This window comes from Lissotriton vulgaris, unplaced genomic scaffold (assembly GCF_964263255.1).
Source record: "Lissotriton vulgaris unplaced genomic scaffold, aLisVul1.2 SCAFFOLD_1707, whole genome shotgun sequence".
NCBI classification, from domain to species: Eukaryota; Metazoa; Chordata; class Amphibia; order Caudata; family Salamandridae; genus Lissotriton; species Lissotriton vulgaris.
The window spans coordinates 217379-237527 of record NW_028244408.1 but is presented as its reverse complement, the minus strand read 5'-3'; the positions used below and the strand labels follow the sequence as shown (position 1 = coordinate 237527).

Sequence of the window (20149 nt, the reverse complement as noted above, 5' to 3'; positions counted from 1 at the left end):
TAGCTCAGTGGGGAGGGACACAGGGGATTAGGTGCCCAAGATGTGATAGCTTAGAGGCTGACATGAAACATATGTTTGCGGAGTGCCCAAATCTTCTCCCTCTAACAAGTAGTATTGAATTTTTTTTGATAAATCTTTGAACTATAAATTGAAGTTGTCTCCTGAAGTAATTCTATTAGGGGTTGAGGAAGGCATATCACAACAACAATTTGGCTGTTTCATATTTGTGGCCATGGCTGTTCTTCGCTTATGCATAGCCTCAGCGTGGCGAGATAAGTTACCACCCTCGATGCAGCAATGGCTGGCTAGGCTATTACATATGCATAATCTTGAAAAGGCTATTTATGCTAGGAGGGGGAAGAATGGTAGAGCACTAGGCTCACAGATTTGGAAGCCAATTGTAGACTGGAAAAACAGGATGGTGAATGTATAGGAATTGTAGAAATTGGATAAAAATGTACATGTATTTCTTATTTCTTCTTACTTTTTTGTTCTTATTTGGTGTGGATTGCTAGTATATTATTGAAACTTTTATTTAGTGGTATCATATGTAAAAGTCATGTAAGGTATACTTAGGTGTTGCTAATCTTTTTCCTGTGTTTGTATTGTCAGGTGCAGGGAGGTGGGGGGGGGGGGGTAAAAATGTTGCAAAAATTGCTTAATGAAAATAAAAAAATTAAAAAGAAATAAATAAGAAGAAAAAAGAAAAAAAAAAAGAAAACGACGACGAAGGACAGGACAGGACTCTAACAGGATAAACTGATCCAACTCAAATATGAGGTCAACGTATTATTTATCGCCTTAATGGTGCAAAAGTCACTCTGGAATCAAATCAATACTATTCGAATAATCAATGTTCGATTTATAATAGAGGCTTTGCTGTGCTGTAATAAAGGAAATCAGCGGCAAAAATAGCTATTCTCACAACAAAATGTTCTTATTTCAAGTTTGGTTTGCATATTTTACAAGAAGGGGATCAAGCGACAACTGATAGACAACATTATAAAGCTTACCGACTTGTCTTATAAAGGTTACTGATACTTTTAAAACAACACAAAGGTTAAGGAAAAGCAGAAGTATCAAGGTAGACAGAGTATCCGCAATGGCGGACAATAAACCCTTATTAATAGTGACCACATAACAACCGTCTCCAGGTAGGATCGCCTAATTATAAAAGACCTGCTAATACAAAGACCGGCTACAGCGCCTCAAACTGTGACTATGACATTGGTCTATCAAAACATTTGAATTCTGCGTTTGTTCTTCTCGTTAGGTCTTGATCCTGGAAGATGTAGGCTGATGGATTTCAGGCTTGTGCTTTATGCATGCTTCAGGAATTTGCGGAACGAATGTCCCCCAAACATCGCACCATGTTGAGGAGGCCATTGGGGTGAGAGTTGGTCGCTTAAAATGGAGCGCCACAATAAATGAACTGTTCGAAGAAGCACTGGGGTTACCAGCTTCTCAAAAAGGGAAATGTCCTCTGTTTAGATAGCTGTCCAGAGGGCTAGAGACCTGGGTGGGGCCATTAATGTAAGCAATGGCCCGGAGACGTCATGGCTAACTTGTAACTTATGGGTCAGTTTGCTTGTTTTGTGGCGGCAAAGAATCGTAGTATGCTGATATAATTATTTTTAAGATTAGTGTGAGGGTGTTATCAGTACTTCTTTAATGCAGTATTTTCATGGAAACCTTAAAAAAAGGTTATAACTAGCTACAGTTTGTTTGCGGTTACTAAAGATTTAACATCTGATAGCACAGTAAGAATTTACACGTTTTCTCTTTTTGCAAATTATGCTCGACTGATGTACAGCCCGTCCTATAATTTGTGTAGCCTATTTTATATTGTGGTGAATTCTTTCTTTAAACTATTGGCTTTCCTATTCAAAGTGCTGTCTCTCATGGGCAGACATCACAGCACTGTAAAAATATACAAGTCTTCCTAGGCCTAAGAAAAAGAACCTTCCCTACAAATTATTGCAGCTTATGTTAGTCCTGGCGCGGCGTAGGGTGGCCATTACATGGATAGGGCGGAGGGCCCCGGAGATTGCCACGTGGCTGAAGGATGTTCGGGAGTGGTCTCTGGCGGAGTAGACTCATATGCAATACGCGCGCAGGGATGAGAGACTGCAGGAAGACTTACTGGCATGGAGAATCATGTGTGCTGCCGGTCTGACCTTGAGTGATTCTGAGGGGACTAGTGAAGAACAGTTCACGTCCGAGGGGTCGGGAGCTGAAGGGGAGGGGGGGTAATGGGGACTTTTAGATCTGCGTTGTCGGTGGCACTCGGCTGGTACCTCATGTCCACTATCGCTATCTCGTTTGCAATATATGGATTTTTATTATATCCCTTATGACCATTTCTTGCCCAGTGATACCTGTGCCCCTACAGTGCCTTAATGAGGTTATCGTTCTGTATGCAACAGTTTTTGTATGGTGCCGCACTTGGGGGGGGGGGGGGGGCTGTTATTGTTTTATTCCATAACAAAAAATAAAGTTGAAAAAAAAAAAGATAAAAAAATATATATATATACAAGTCACTATTTCCTAGTGCACCAACCAGGATAAAAATTAGCGACCATCCAGTTTGAGACGCAGACATCAGACATTATAACACTAAGCCCAGTGCCCCAGGCGATGTGAATGGCGTCTGTGTTGAGCCCATTTACGTAAACGCAGGCCATAGGCTGTGTGTCCAGCAGCTTCATACGTGATCTCAAACTCCGAGGCGATCTAAACGGCATCGGAGTTGAGCCCATTTACGTAAACGCAAGCCACAGGCTGTGTGTCCAGCAGCTTCATACGAGATCTCAAACTCCCAGGCGATCTGAACGGCATCGGAGTTGAGCCCATTTACGTAAACACAGGCCATAGGCTGTGTGTCCAGCAGCTTCATACGAGATCTCAAACTCCCAGGAGATCTGAACGACATCAGAGTTGAGCCCATTTACGTAAATGCAGGCCATAGGCTGTGTGTCCAGCAGCTTCATAGATCTCAAACTCCCAGGCGATCTGAACCGGCATCGGAGTTGAGCCCATTTACGTAAATGCAGGCCACAGGCTGTGTGTCCAGCAGCTTCATACGAGATCTCAAACTCCCAGGCGATCTGAACGGCATCGGAGTTGAGCCCATTTACGTAATGCAGGCCACTGGCTGTGCGTCCAGCAGCTTCATACGTGATCTCAAACTCCCAGGCGATCTGAACGGCATCGGAGTTGAGCCCATTTACGTAAACGCAGGCCACAGGCTGTGTGTCCAGCAGCTTCATACGAGATCTCAAACTCCCAGGCGATCTGAACGGCATCGGAGTTGAGCCCATTTACATAAACGCAGGCCACAGGCTGTGTGTCCAGCAGCTTCATACGAGATCTCAAACTCCCAGGCGATCTGAACGGCATCGGAGTTGAGCCCATATACGTAAACGCAGGCCACAGGCTGTGTGTCCAGCAGCTTCATACGAGATCTCAAACTCCCAGGCGATCTGAACGGCATCGGAGTTGAGCCCATTTACGTAATGCAGGCCACTGGCTGTGCGTCCAGCAGCTTCATACGTGATCTCAAACTCCCAGGCGATCTGAACGACATCAGAGTTGAGCCCATTTACGTAAATGCAGGCCACAAGCTGTGTGTCCAGCAGCTTCATTCGAGATCTCAAACTCCCAGGCGATCTGAACGACATCAGAGTTGAGCCCATTTACGTAATGCAGGCCACTGGCTGTGCGTCCAGCAGCTTCATACGAGATCTCAAACTCCCAGGCGATCTGAACGGCATCGGAGTTGAGCCCATTTACGTAAACGCAGGCCACAGGCTGTGTGTCCAGCAGCTTCATACGAGATCTCAAACTCCCAGGCGATCTGAACGGCGTCGGAGTTGAGCCCATTTACGTAAATGCAGGCCACAGGCTGTGTGTCCAGCAGCTTCATAGATCTCAAACTCCCAGGCGATCTCAACGGCATCGGAGTTGAGCCCATTTACGTAAATGAAGGCCACAGGCTGTGTGTCCAGCAGCTTCATACGTGATCTCAAACTCCCAGGCGATCTGAACGGCGTCGGAGTTGAGCCCATTTACGTAAATGCAGGCCACAGGCTGTGTGTCCAGCAGCTTCATAGATCTCAAACTCCCAGGCGATCTCAACGGCATCGGAGTTGAGCCCATTTACGTAAATGAAGGCCACAGGCTGTGTGTCCAGCAGCTTCATACGAGATCTCAAACTCCCAGGCGATCTGAACGGCATCGGAGTTGAGCCCATTTACGTAAACGCAGGCCATAGGCTGTGTGTCCAGCAGCTTCATACGTGATCTCAAACTCCCAGGCGATCTGAACGGCATCGGAGTTGAGCCCATTTACGTAAACGCAGGCCACAGGCTGTGTGTCCAGCAGCTTCATACGTGATCTCAAACTCCCAGGCGATCTGAACGGCATCGGAGTTGAGCCCATTTACGTAAACGCAGGCCACAGGCTGTGTCCAGCAGCTTCATACGAGATCTCAAACTCCCAGGCGATCTGAACGGCATCGGAGTTGAGCCCATTTACGTAAATGCAGGCCACAGGCTGTGTGTCCAGCAGCTTCATAGGAGATCTCAAACTCCCAGGCGATCTGAACGGCATCGGAGTTGAGCCCATTTACGTAATGCAGGCCACAGGCTGTGTGTCCAGCAGCTTCATATGAGATCTCAAACTCCGAGGCGATCTGAACGGCATCGGAGTTGAGCCCATTTACGTAAACGCAGGCCACAGGCTGTGTGTCCAGCAGCTTCATACGAGATCTCAAACTCCCAGGCGATCTGAACGGCATCGGAGTTGAGCCCATTTACATAAATGCAGGCCACAGGCTGTGTGTCCAGCAGCTTCATACGAGATCTCAAACTCCCAGGCGATCTGAACGGCATCCGAGTTGAGCCCATTTACGTAAACGCAGGCCACAGGCTGTGTGTCCAGCAGCTTCAAACGAGATCTCAAACTCCGAGGCGATCTCAACGGCATCGGAGTTGAGCCCATTTACGTAAATGAAGGCCACAGGCTGTGTGTCCAGCAGCTTCATACGAGATCTCAAACTCCCAGGCGATCTGAACGGCATCGGAGTTGAGCCCATTTACGTAAACGCAGGCCATAGGCTGTGTGTCCAGCAGCTTCATACGAGATCTCAAACTCCCAGGCGATCTGAACGGCATCGGAGTTGAGCCCATTTACGTAAATGCAGGCCACAGGCTGTGTGTCCAGCAGCTTCATAGGAGATCTCAAACTCCCAGGCGATCTGAACGGCATCGGAGTAGAGCCCATTTACGTAATGCAGGCCACAGGCTGTGTGTCCAGCAGCTTCATATGAGATCTCAAACTCCCAGGCGATCTGAACGGCATCGGAGTTGAGCCCATTTACGTAAACGCAGGCCACAGGCTGTGTGTCCAGCAGCTTCATACGAGATCTCAAACTCCCAGGCGATCTGAACGGCATCGGAGTTGAGCCCATTTACATAAATGCAGGCCACAGGCTGTGTGTCCAGCAGCTTCATACGAGATCTCAAACTCCCAGGCGATCTGAACGGCATCCGAGTTGAGCCCATTTACATAAATGCAGGCCACAGGCTGTGTGTCCAGCAGCTTCATACGAGATCTCAAACTCCCAGGCGATCTGAACGGCATCCGAGTTGAGCCCATTTACGTAAACGCAGGCCACAGGCTGTGTGTCCAGCAGCTTCATACGAGATCTCAAACTCCCAGGCGATCTGAACGGCATCGGAGTTGAGCCCATTTACATAAACGCAGGCCACAGGCTGTGTGTCCAGCAGCTTCATACGAGATCTCAAACTCCCAGGCGATCTGAACGGCATCCGAGTTGAGCCCATTTACGTAAACGCAGGCCACAGGTTGTGTGTCCAGCAGCTTCAAACGAGATCTCAAACTCCGAGGCGATCTCAACGGCATCGGAGTTGAGCCCATTTACGTAAATGAAGGCCACAGGCTGTGTGTCCAGCAGCTTCATACGAGATCTCAAACTCCCAGGCGATCTGAACGGCATCGGAGTTGAGCCCATTTACGTAAACGCAGGCCATAGGCTGTGTGTCCAGCAGCTTCATACGAGATCTCAAACTCCCAGGCGATCTGAACGGCATCGGAGTTGAGCCCATTTACGTAAATGCAGGCCACAGGCTGTGTGTCCAGCAGCTTCATACGTGATCTCAAACTCCCAGGCGATCTGAACGGCATCGGAGTTGAGCCCATTTACGTAAACGCAGGCCATAGGCTGTGTGTCCAGCAGCTTCATACGAGATCTCAAACTCCCAGGCGATCTGAACGGCATCCGAGTTGAGCCCATTTACGTAAACGCAGGCCACAGGCTGTGTGTCCAGCAGCTTCATAGATCTCAAACTCCCAGGCGATCTCAACGGCATCGGAGTTGAGCCCATTTACGTAAATGAAGGCCACAGGCTGTGTGTCCAGCAGCTTCATACGTGATCTCAAACTCCCAGGCGATCTGAACGGCGTCGGAGTTGAGCCCATTTACGTAAATGCAGGCCACAGGCTGTGTGTCCAGCAGCTTCATAGATCTCAAACTCCCAGGCGATCTCAACGGCATCGGAGTTGAGCCCATTTACGTAAATGAAGGCCACAGGCTGTGTGTCCAGCAGCTTCATACGAGATCTCAAACTCCCAGGCGATCTGAACGGCATCGGAGTTGAGCCCATTTACGTAAACGCAGGCCATAGGCTGTGTGTCCAGCAGCTTCATACGTGATCTCAAACTCCCAGGCGATCTGAACGGCATCGGAGTTGAGCCCATTTACGTAAACGCAGGCCACAGGCTGTGTGTCCAGCAGCTTCATACGTGATCTCAAACTCCCAGGCGATCTGAACGGCATCGGAGTTGAGCCCATTTACTTAAACGCAGGCCACAGGCTGTGTCCAGCAGCTTCATACGAGATCTCAAACTCCCAGGCGATCTGAACGGCATCGGAGTTGAGCCCATTTACGTAAATGCAGGCCACAGGCTGTGTGTCCAGCAGCTTCATAGGAGATCTCAAACTCCCAGGCGATCTGAACGGCATCGGAGTTGAGCCCATTTACGTAATGCAGGCCACAGGCTGTGTGTCCAGCAGCTTCATATGAGATCTCAAACTCCGAGGCGATCTGAACGGCATCGGAGTTGAGCCCATTTACGTAAACGCAGGCCACAGGCTGTGTGTCCAGCAGCTTCATACGAGATCTCAAACTCCCAGGCGATCTGAACGGCATCGGAGTTGAGCCCATTTACATAAATGCAGGCCACAGGCTGTGTGTCCAGCAGCTTCATACGAGATCTCAAACTCCCAGGCGATCTGAACGGCATCCGAGTTGAGCCCATTTACGTAAACGCAGGCCACAGGCTGTGTGTCCAGCAGCTTCAAACGAGATCTCAAACTCCGAGGCGATCTCAACGGCATCGGAGTTGAGCCCATTTACGTAAATGAAGGCCACAGGCTGTGTGTCCAGCAGCTTCATACGAGATCTCAAACTCCCAGGCGATCTGAACGGCATCGGAGTTGAGCCCATTTACGTAAACGCAGGCCATAGGCTGTGTGTCCAGCAGCTTCATACGAGATCTCAAACTCCCAGGCGATCTGAACGGCATCGGAGTTGAGCCCATTTACGTAAATGCAGGCCACAGGCTGTGTGTCCAGCAGCTTCATACGTGATCTCAAACTCCCAGGCGATCTGAACGGCATCGGAGTTGAGCCCATTTACGTAAATGCAGGCCACAGGCTGTGTGTCCAGCAGCTTCATAGGAGATCTCAAACTCCCAGGCGATCTGAACGGCATCGGAGTAGAGCCCATTTACGTAATGCAGGCCACAGGCTGTGTGTCCAGCAGCTTCATATGAGATCTCAAACTCCCAGGCGATCTGAACGGCATCGGAGTTGAGCCCATTTACGTAAACGCAGGCCACAGGCTGTGTGTCCAGCAGCTTCATACGAGATCTCAAACTCCCAGGCGATCTGAACGGCATCGGAGTTGAGCCCATTTACATAAATGCAGGCCACAGGCTGTGTGTCCAGCAGCTTCATACGAGATCTCAAACTCCCAGGCGATCTGAACGGCATCCGAGTTGAGCCCATTTACGTAAACGCAGGCCACAGGCTGTGTGTCCAGCAGCTTCATACGAGATCTCAAACTCCCAGGCGATCTGAACGGCATCGGAGTTGAGCCCATTTACATAAACGCAGGCCACAGGCTGTGTGTCCAGCAGCTTCATACGAGATCTCAAACTCCCAGGCGATCTGAACGGCATCGGAGTTGAGCCCATTTACGTAAATGCAGGCCACAGGCTGTGTGTCCAGCAGCTTCATACGAGATCTCAAACTCCCAGGCGATCTGAACGGCATCCGAGTTGAGCCCATTTACGTAAACGCAGGCCACAGGCTGTGTGTCCAGCAGCTTCATAGATCTCAAACTCCCAGGCGATCTGAACGGCATCGGAGTTGAGACCATTTACGTAAATGCAGGCCATAGGCTGTGTGTCCAGCAGCTTCATACGAGATCTCAAACTCCCAGGCGATCTGAACGGCATCGGAGTTGAGCCCATTTACGTAAACGCAGGCCACAGGCTGTGTGTCCAGCAGCTTCATACGAGATCTCAAACTCCCAGGCGATCTGAACGGCATCGAAGTTGAGCCCTTTTACGTAAACGCAGGCCACAGGCTGTGTGTCCAGCAGCTTCATACGTGATCTCAAACTCCCAGGCAATCTGAACGGCATCGGAGTTGAGACCATTTACGTAAATGCAGGCCATAGGCTGTGTGTCCAGCAGCTTCATACGAGATCTCAAACTCCCAGGCGATCTGAACGGCATCGGAGTTGAGACCATTTACGTAAATGCAGGCCACAGCCTGTGTGTCCTGCAGCTTCATACGAGATCTCAAACTCCCAGGCGATCTGAACGGCATCGGAGTTGAGCCCATTTACATAATTTATTTTATTTTATTTTAGCGATTTCTAAAGCGCCTGGTGACCCAAGGGCATCCCCGCGCTATGTGACTTGAAATCCTATTGAGGACGCAGGCCACAGGCTGTGTGTCCAGCAGCTTCATACATGATCTCAAACTCCCAGGCGATCTGAACGGCATCGGAGTTGAGCCCATTTACGTAAATGCAGGCCACAGGCTGTGTGTCCAGCAGCTTCATACGAGATCTCAAACTCCCTGACATACCAAGCCGCCTAAACGTCTCGATCATAAAAGGCTACTCCAGGAAGTCAAACGCCTTATCGGCATCAGCTGACTTCATGTTTGGGTTTACCTGATGCAGCACTGCGAATACTGCGAATACCATACGTAGATGAACCGCTGTGGATTTATGTGGGACAAATCCTAACTGTACAGGGGAGACTATTTTCTCTAGTAGGAAGGATAGCCGAGTCGCATCACCTCAGGCAGGACTTTATTATCACTGTTACGCAGTGGCAGAGGGCGATAAGATGTACACTTACAGGGTTTCTTCCAGGCTTAGGGGGCACTGATATGACTGCATCACTTACAGACGCCAGCGACACACTGCCCTTCAATCCCTCGGCATAGACCTCCTGGATAGGCCGCACCTCCACTGCACCCCCGGCCCAGGACAGGCCTCAACTTCTCTGCACCCCCTGAACAGGTCTCACCTCCTCAGCACAGTACACGCCTCACCTCTTCGGTACCCCCTGGACAGGTGTCAGGGTGCAGGAAAAAGGAATCAAAGCTCTTCTTTGTCTCGCAGTATCTGCCTTTGAACCGGCATTGCAAAGATCACCCGCTCACAAAAGGTCGCGGGTCATTATAGCGCGGAACCGGGCCTTCTCCACTGTACTACCAACAGGGAGGACCACAGTGGAAGTTGCCGGTCTAGTCCTGAGTTCCTGGACACGGGCGTGAGGTCTAGACCTGCTGTGGAGTGCGCCGGTTGATTTTAGAACCAAATGCACTTCACCAACGGATTTTCAGAGATTAGTCACGTTCTTTCTGTAGTCTAGTTAGATAGAAATAGTGCAATTTTGTGCCAGGCTTAGGCGCAGGTTAGAGCACTTCGGTGCGTCGGTAAGTTAGTTCGGTAATTTAGAACTAGAGAGAAATACCAATTTAAAGTACATAGGAAAAAATAAATATAAAGAGAAGAATTAATACTTACCCATTGAATACTTCAGTTCCTGATTTCTTCGTTGCTTGGTTGACGCCGGAGGCTCCAGAAGGTTTCTAAGGGAGAAGTAAAAAGAATTCAGAAGATAAGAAAGTAAGGCAGAGAGTGAATGAACGAATGAGTGAAAAAGAATAAATGAACTCACAGAGTTAAAGGGTGCTAAAATGTTGTTTATAATGCAGGTTACCAAAAAATAAAATACTTATATTGAAGAATAGATGAGGAGCAAAAGCCATAGGCACTCTGGGTAAGGAAATAGAGAGAAAGAGAGTAAGAAAGTAGAGAAGGAATTGAAGGAAATTAGTAATGGTGTGCTTTTCTTTTACAGCAATTTCCACTCATGCTTGAAGATAGAGAGGGAGTAAGAAAGGAATAAAACTAAGTACGGCAGAAAGGAAGATTAGAGTGGAAGAGCCAGAAGGTCAGGCAGTCTCTTCTCTGTCCCATTCCCCTTTCCCCCGGCTGGGTTCGCACGGCCACTCGTTAACTCTTCAGTTGGTGGCTGTGAGAAAACCAGTGGTGGAATTTGAAAAATCTCATCATTCTGCTCCTGGGAGTGTCGGCATTGTCAGTAAACACAACCCTTGACAACAGGCCTCACCTCCTCTGCACCCCCTGGACAGGCCTCACCTCCTTTGCACCCCTTTGGACAGGACTCATCTCCTCTGCACCCCCTTGGACAGGAATCACCTCCTGTGCACCCCTAGACAGGCCTCACCTGCTCTGTACCTCTGGACAGGCCTCACCTGCTCTGTACCTCTGGACAGGCCTCGCTTCCTCTGCACCCCTGGACAGGCCTTACCTCCTCTGCCCCTCCTCTTGACAGGCCTCTCAATGAAGGATTCTCTTTGAGGACAGAGGAGCCCAGAGTTCATTCCACCCCATACAGCGCCTCTGACTCTGCCCCGAGCCTAGGGGCGCTATGCACAGGCCTTAAAGAGAGACACTGCTCCTCTGGACAGGCCTCACCTCCTCTGCACCCCTGGACAGGTCTCACCTCCTCTGCACCCCTGGACAGGCCTCACCTCCTCTGGACAGGCCTCACCTCCTCTGGACAGGCCTCACCTCCTCTGACCCCTGGACAGGCCTCACCTCCTCTGACCCCTGGACAGGCCTCGCTTCCTCTGCACCCCTGGACAGGCCTCTCCTCCTCTGCCCCCCTGAACAGGCCTCTCCTCCTCTGCCCCCCTGAACTGGCCTCTCCTCCTCCGCCCCCTGGACAGGCCTATTCTCCTCTCCTCCCCTGGACAGGCCTCTCCTCCTCAGCACCCCTGGACAGGCCTCGCCTCCTCAGCACCCCTGGACACGCCTCACCTGCTATGCACCCCTGGACACGCCCCTCCTCCACTGACCACCGGACAGGCCTCACCTTCTCTGCACCCCTGGACAGGCCTCACCTCCTCTGCACCCCTGGACAGGCCTCGCCTCCTCAGCACCCCTGGACACGCCTCACCTGCTATGCACCCCTGGACACGCCCCTCCTCCACTGACCACCGGACAGGCCTCGCCTCCTCTGCACCCCTGGACAGGCCTAACCTCCTCTGCACTCCTGGACAAGCCTCGCCTCCTCTGCACCCCTGGACAGGCCTCACCTCCTATGCACCCCTGGACAGGCCTCACCTCCTCTGCACCCCTGGACAAACCTCACCTCCTCTGCACCCCTGGACAGGCCTCAACTACGCTGCACCCCTGGGCAGGCCTCTCCTCCTCTGGACAGGCCTTTACTCTTCTGCACCCCTGGACAGGCCTCTCCTCCTCTCCTCTCTGGACAGGCCTCACCTCCTCTGCACCCCTGGACAGGCCTCTTCTCCTCTGCACCTCCTCTGGGCAGGCCTCACCTCCTCTGCACCCCTGGACAGGCCTTTCCTCCTCTGGACAGGCCTCTCCTCCTCTTCCCCTCCTCTGGGCAGACCTCACCTCCTCTGCACCCCTGGACAGGCCTCTCCTCTCCTCCTCTGGACAGGCCTCACCTCCTCTGCACCCCTGGACAGGCCTCGCCTCCTCAGCACCCCTGGACACGCCTCACCTCCTCTGCACCCCTGGACACGCCTCACCTCCTCTGACCCCTGGACAGGCCTCTCCTCCACTGACCACCGGACAGGCCTCACCTCCTCTGCACCCCTGGACAGGCCTAACCTCCTCTGCACTCCTGGACAAGCCTCGCCTCCTCTGCACCCCTGGACAGGCCTCACCTCCTATGCACCCCTGGACAGGCCTCACCTCCTCTGCACCCCTGGACAAACCTCACCTCCTCTGCACCCCTGGACAGGCCTCAACTACGCTGCACCCCTGGGCAGGCCTCTCCTCCTCTGGACAGGCCTTTACTCTTCTGCACCCCTGGACAGGCCTCTCCTCCTCTCTGGACAGGCCTCACCTCCTCTGCACCCCTGGACAGGCCTCTCCTCCTCTGCACCTCCTCTGGGCAGGCCTCACCTCCTCTGCACCCCTGGACAGGCCTTTCCTCCTCTGGACAGGCCTCTCCTCCTCTTCCCCTCCTCTGGGCAGACCTCACCTCCTCTGCACCCCTGGACAGGCCTCTCCTCTCATCCTCTGGACAGGCCTCACCTCCTCTGCACCCCTGGACAGGTCTCTCCTTCTCTGCACCCCTGGACAGGCCTCTCCTTCTCTGCACCCCTGGACAGGCCTCACCTCCTCTGCACCTCCTCTGGGCAGGCCTCACCTCCTCTGCACCCCTGGACAGGCCTTTCCTCCTCTACTCCTCTGGACAGGCCTCTCCTCCTCTCCCCCTCCTCTGGACAGGCCTCTCGGTGAAGGATTCTCATGAAGGACAGAGGAGCTCAGAGTTCTTTCCATCCCATACAGCGCCTCTGACTCTGCACTGGGCCTCGGGCGCTATGCACAGGCTCCGAAGGGAGACACTGCTCCCCTGGACAGGCCTCACCTCCTCTGACCCCCTGGACAGGCCTCGCCTCCTCTGCACCCCTGGATAGGCTTCTCCTCCTCTGCACCCCTGGACAGGCCTCACCTCCTCTGCACCCCTGGACAGACCTCTCCTCCTCTGCCCCTCATCTGGACAGGCCTTTCCTCCTCTGCCCCATCTCTGGACAGGCCTCACCTCCTCTCACCCTGGACAGGCCTCTCCTCCACTGCCCCTCCCTTGGACAGACCTCTCCTCCTCTGCACCCCTGGACAGGCCTCGCCTCCTCTGCACCCCTGGATAGGCTTCTCCTCCTCTGTACCTCTGGACAGGCCTCTCCTCCTCTGCACCCATGGACAGGCCTCACCTCCTCTGGACAGGCCTCACCTCCTATGCACCCCTGGACAGGCCTGTCCTCCTCTGCCCCTCCTCTGGACAGGCCTTTCCTCCTCTGCACCCCTGGACAGGCCTCACCTACTCTGCCACTACACTGGACAGGCATCTCGGTGAAAAATTCTCATTAAGGGCAGAGGAGCCCAGAGTTCATTCTACCCCATCCAGCGCCTCCGACTCCGCCCTGAGCCTCGGGGCGCTATGCACAGGCCCCGAAGAGAGACACTGCTCCCCTGGACAGGCCTCAACTCCTCTGCACTCCTGGACAGGCCTCTCCTCCTCTGCATCCCTGGACAGGCCTCTCCTCCTCTGCACCCCTGGACAGGCCTCACCTCCTCTGCACCCCTAGACAGGCCTCACCTCCTCTGGGCAGGCCTCACCTCCTCTGCACCCCTGGACAGGCCTTTCCTCCTCTGCCCCTCCTCTGGACAGGCCTCACCTCCTCTCCCCCTGGACAGGCCTCTCCTCCACTGCCCCTCCTTTGGACAGACCTCTCCTCCTCTGCACCCCTGCACAGGCCTCACCTCCTCTACACCCCTGGACAGGCATCTCCTCCTCTGCAACCCTGGACAGGCCTCTCTTCCTCTGCACCCCTGGACAAGCCTCTCCTCCTCTGCCCCTCCTGGACAGGCCTCTTGGTGAAAGATTCTCATTAAGGACAGAGGAGCCGAGAGTTTATTCCACCCCATCCAGCGCCTCTGACTCCGCCCTGAGCCTCGGGGCGCTATGCACAGACCCCGAAGAGAGACACTGCTCCCCTGGACAGGCCTCTCCTCCTCTGCACTCCTGGACAGGCCTCTCCTCCTCTGCATCCCTGGACAGGCCTCTCCTCCTCTGCACCCCTGGACAGGCCTCACCTCCTCTGCACCCCTGGACAGGCCTCACCTCCTCTGCACCTCCTCTGGGCAGGCCTCACCTCCTCTGCACCTCCTCTGGGCAGGCCTCACCTCCTCTGCACCCCTGGACAGCCCTTTCCTCCTCTCCTCCTCTGGACAGGCCTCGCCTCCTCTGCACCCCTGGACAGGCCTCACCTCCTCTGCACCTCCTCTGGGCAGGCCTCACCTCCTCTGCACCTCCTCTGGGCAGGCCTCACCTCCTCTGCACCCCTGGACAGCCCTTTCCTCCTCTCCTCCTCTGGACAGGCCTCCCCTCCTCTGCCCCTCCTCTGGGCAGGCCTCTCCTCCTCTGCACCCCTGGACAGGCCTCACCTCCTAAGCCCCTCCTTTGGACAGACCTCACTTCCTCTGCCCCTCCTCTGGACAGGCCTCACCTCCTCTGCCCCTCCTCTGGACAGGCCTCTCTGTGAAAGATTTTCATTATGGACAGAGGAGCCCAGAGTTCATTCCACCCCATCCAGCGCCTCTGACTCCGCCCTGAGCCTCGGGGCGCTATGCACAGGCCCCAAAGAGAGACACTGCTCCCCTGGACCTGCCCAGAGGCGCCCCCCGGGGGCAGGACTGTGGCTCGGACCGAGGCGCTTTAATCACACTCCCCAGAATCGAGGCGCTACACACGAGGCAAGTGCTCATCCTCAGAATGAGGGAAGGAGGGGAATGTCCTGATCCATTTCCATCTTTCAGCCCCTTTAATGTATGGAATAGTGTCACTTGACCAGGTGAATCTATAATCTATAATCATTTTGCATTTTTCACCCCGCCCCTCCCCCACGCAGACAGGAGTAAGAGTTAATACATCACCTACTTCCCAAAGTTCTTTACATTTTTTCATGTAGGCAATAAACTGCTTCCATCTCAAATTTCGAATTACAATAAAATTTACTACAAAAGACTAAAATAATCCCGGAAACAGATTTATCCTAATGTGATTTGTGCAGATTCAATAAAGTGCAAATTCTTACTCTATCAGACACGTGGAGGGTCCCAGATTTTCATACCTTTATTACGCGGATTCCTCCCTTTTCGCCTATATATGGCTGTTTCTAGACATTGCTAACCACCTACCAAGCCATTGTTAAAAAGTCGGTGCATTAGCATCCACCCAGGCAGCCGCAATACACATTCGTAAAACCGCCATAGGTATAAAAATCAGTTCCTGCCCTGCCCTACGCCGATTAGTCTCAAAAGTCCCAAGCAGACACACTCAGGGGCTGATTCTGATGCAGGTTAGAAATGGTTTGCGACGCACACGGATCGGGAGAGTCCGACCGACCAAGTACGATGCATCCGGATGCCTCCAGATACGATTTGGTTGGACTCCCATTGACTTCAATGGGAGCACATGTTCCTAACCGCATCATAATTGGGCACTGGGACGCTCCCGATACTTTTTGGAAGGAGCAAATACCATTAGGAGGCCTTCCAACCCGCATCAGAATCAGGCCCTGGGTGGGAATGCTTTCCAACCCGCATCAGAATCAGGCCCTGGGTGGGAATGCTTTCCAACACGCATCAGAATCAGGCCCTGGGTGGGAATGCTTTCCAACCCTCATCAGAATCAGGCCCTGGGTGGGAATGGTTTCCAACCCGCATCAGAATCAGGCCCTGGGTGGGAATGCTTTCCAACCTGCATCAGAATCAGGCCCTGGGTGGGAATTCTTTCCAATCCGCATCAGAATCAGGCCCTGGGTGGGAATGCTTTCCAACCCGCATCAGAATCAGGCCCTGGGTGGGAATGCTTTCCAACCCTCATCAGAATCAGGCCCTGGGTGGAATGCTTTCCAACCCGCATCAGAATCAGGCCCTGGGTGGGAATGCTTTCCAACCCGCATCAGAATCAGGCCCTGGGTGGGAATGCTTTCCAACCCGCATCAGAATCAGGCCCTGGGTGGGAATTCTTTCCAATCCGCATCAGAATCAGGCCCTGGGTGGGAATGCTTTCCAACCCGCATCAGAATCAGGCCCGGGGTGGGAATGCTTTCCAACCCGCATCAGAATCAGGCCCAGGGTGGGAATGCTTTCCAACCCGCATCAGAATCAGGCCCTGGGTGGAATGCTTTCCAACCCGCATCAGAATCAGGCCCTGGGTGGGAATGCTTTCCGACCCGCATCAGAATCAGGCCCTGGGTGGGAATGCTTTCCAACCCGCATCAGAATCAGGCCCTGGGTGGGAATTCTTTCCAATCCGCATCAGAATCAGGCCCTGGGTGGGAATGCTTTCCAACCCGCATCAGAATCAGGCCCTGGGTGGGAATGCTTTCCAACCCGCATCAGAATCAGGCCCAGGGTGGGAATGCTTTCCAACCAGCATCAGAATCAGGCCCTGGGTGGGAATGCTTTCCGACCCGCATCAGAATCAGGCCCTGGGTGGGAATGCTTTCCAACCCGCATCAGAATCAGGCCCTGGGTGGGAATGCTTTCCAACCCGCATCAGAATCAGGCCCTGGGTGGGAATGCTTTCCAACCCGCATCAGAATCAGGCCCTGGGTGGGAATGCTTTCCAACCTGCATCAGAATCAGGCCCTGGGTGGGAATGCTTTCCAACCCGCATCAGAATCAGGCCCTGGGTGGGAATGCTTTACAACCCGCGTCAGAATCAGGCCCAGGGAGGGAATGCTTTCCAACCCGCATCACAATCAGACCCAGGGTGGGAATGCTTTCCGACCCGCATCAGAATCAGGCCCTGGGTGGGAATGCTTTCCAACCCGCATCAGAATCAGGCCCCGGGTGGGAATGCTTTCCGACCCGCATCAGAATCAGGCCCTGGGTGGGAATGCTTTCCAACCCGCATCAGAATCAGGCCCTGGGTGGGAATTCTTTCCAATCCGCATCAGAATCAGGCCCTGGGTGGGAATGCTTTCCGACCCGCATCAGAATCAGGCCCAGGGTGGGAATGCTTTCCGACCCGCATCAGAATCAGGCCCTGGGTGGGAATGCTTTCCGACCCGCATCAGAATGAGGCCCTGGGTGGGAATGCTTTCCAACCCGCATCAGAATCAGGCCCTGGGTGGGAATTCTTTCCAATCCGCATCAGAATCAGGCCCTGGGTGGGAATGCTTTCCAACCCGCATCAGAATCAGGCCCTGGGTGGGAATGCTTTCCAAACCGCATCAGAATCAGGCCCAGGGTGGGAATGCTTTCCAACCCGCATCAGAATCAGGCCCAGGGTGGGAATGCTTTCCAACCCGCATCAGAATCAGGCCCTGGGTGGGAATGCTTTCCAACGCTCGCCAACCACAGGCCGATCCCCATGCTACCAGTCCGAGTTTACGTCTTGGAGAAAATGGTCAACAGACACTTTGTTGACCACCAGCTCCTCAAAACCACTCAGTCTGCTTTGAGCCCCAACCACAGCTTGGAAACTGTCCACATCCCGGCCATGGATGACATCCGCATGACTCTGGACACAAGAGACATGGTGATCTCATTCTCCTGGTGCTCTCTGTAGAGTTTGAGACAGTCTCCCACCCCATCCTTAACCAACGCCTCCAGATCAGAATCCAATGAGACGCACTCCAATGGATCTGCTTCTTCCTGACTGGAAGAACCAAGTCAGTCATCCTGTCACCGTACACGTTGCATGCCGGTGACCTCGTCTGCTGAGTTCCATGCTGAGTTCCATGCAGATCTTCCTGGAGCCCGACCCTCTTCAATGCTCTTTAGCTAGAATCATCCACTCTCATAACATTAACTTCCTCTGGTACACTGACACACAACTGTCTCTCATGGCCAAGACGCCCATTACCCGGATGAAGTTTTATTCCTGTGTGACTGTAATTGCCCACTGGATGAAGATCAACTGTCTAAAACACTGACGGACTTAAACTGTGATCTTCGGGAAAAGCACGTCAGCGTGGGACTCCACCTGATGGCTACTAAAGATAGGACGAACATCTACCCTCACCACCCATGCCAAGAATCTCAGGATCGTCATAGACAGCAAACCTTGACCTGCCAGATCAACGCCGTCGCATCCACCTGCTTTAACTCCCTCCACATCCTCTGCAAGACCTTAAAGTGGATCCTCACAGAATGCAGAAAGACCGTCACCCGTGCACTCATAACGAGCAGACTGGACTACGGCAACGCCCTCGATGCCGGACTCAGCAAAACCCTGCTACACAAACTCCAGACCAACCAGAACACCTCAGCCAGACTCGTCCTCTGAATCATATTCCAGTATGGGCACCCTCAAATTTAGAGATGTACAAATAACAGTTTTGCAAATTGGCCAGTGTGACAGATATTCACAGATGAAAATGTTGTCACAAACGGCATTTTTGTCCTGGTCATTTTCAATATTTCGTTATTTCAACAGTCAGCATCTTTGGGAAAATCTTGAGGGATCTACACATATGACCCCTTTGTGAATTCCGAGTTTTGTCTACTTTCAGAAATCTGCAGCTTTCTTGGGTCCCCCTGGGTTTTACAGTGGATTCCACCAAAAACTGGAAGAAAGTTGAGAGCACAAAAAATAGGCAAAATGGGCTAAAACTGTTGTAAAAAAACAGTTTTTGTCCCTACAAGCTGGGAAGATGGTGACCTTAGCACAGCAAATGTATGATGATGTCATTTATAGGAAAAAAACTGTTTTCTCTGGAGCACTTTTTCCCTATTTTTTCAAAAAATGTAAACATTTTGCTATATTTTGCATATTTTGTGGGTCCCCTCCAGGGAAATCCAAAAACCCTGGGTACCTTTACAATAATAATAATAATAAAAATAATACTGGTATTTATAAAGCGCGAACAGCTGCCTCAACTAGGAGGCATCCCGGCGCTGTGAGGGCATGGCAAGAAAGCTAGCTGGGAGTCTGCGGCTTAGAGTGGCTCCGAGAACAGCCACGACTTAAGCGGTCTCCTAAAGCTTGTTTCTGATTGGGCCTTTCGCAGCTCAGGAGGTAGAGAGCTCCAGAGACGGGCCACGTTGGCTGAAAAGGTCCGGCCGCCCAATCTAGCCCTTTTGACTCGCGGCACACTCAGTAGCACCTGATCGTTTGAGCGAAGGGAGCGGGTCTGTGTGTATCTGGGCAGACGGGCTCTCAGATAATTAGGGCAAGTACCGTAGAGGGACCTGTAGGCCAGAATAAGAGTTTTAAATTTTATTCTACTGGCAATCGGGAGCCAATGCAAGGCCCGAAGATGGGGGGAAATGTGCTCTTTGAAGGGGATATGCTTAAGCAGCCTGGCTGCCGCATTTTGCACCGTCTGCAGCCTTTGGACCAAGTATTTCGGGAGACCGCTATACAGGCCGTTAGCATAATCCAGTCTCGATGTGATGGTGGCATGGATCTCGGTTTTCCGGCATGACTCAGGCAAAAGTTTCAGGACTGGGCGGAGATTCCTCATTTTGCTCAGGCAGCACCCTGTGACCTGATGGATCTGGGGCACAAAAGAGAGATTTTCGTCCCACTTGACCCCCATATTTTTTGCCCACTGGGAGGGGGGAGGTGGGGTACCCATCTCAATCGGCCACCAGAGCTCAGCTGGAGGGTGACTGCCTTTGCCAAAGAAGATCACTTCCGTTTTTCCCGGATTCAGTTTCAGCTTATTAGTATTCATCCAGAACGCCACATCCTGAAGGCACCCCTTAAAGTTTGCAAATGCCGCTTCTGAAACCTCTGAGTAGGGAAAAACCAACTGGGTGTCATCGGCATAAGATATTGCGGTGACTCCCCAGTTGGCAATGAGGGAGAAAAGAGGGGCAAGATAAACATTAAACAAAAGGGGGCTAAGGGCAGATCCTTGCGGGACCCCGCATCTCAGCGGCTTACGCTTTGAGGCACATGTGCCTAGAGTGACCCTCTGCGTTCGGTTTGACAAGTAGGACTGCATCCA

At 52.7% G+C, this 20149-nt stretch overlaps 1 protein-coding gene across 1 annotated transcript in view; it reads right to left on the bottom strand.

Moving 5' to 3' along the window:
* LOC147667567 (uncharacterized) overlaps positions 1 to 20149 on the bottom strand; it is a 222049-nt gene that overhangs the window by 34571 nt on the left and 167329 nt on the right. Inside the window, 1 exon segment of the mRNA XM_086948814.1 lies at positions 10137 to 10201. Within this exon segment, the coding sequence (XP_086804940.1) occupies positions 10137 to 10201 (65 nt within the window).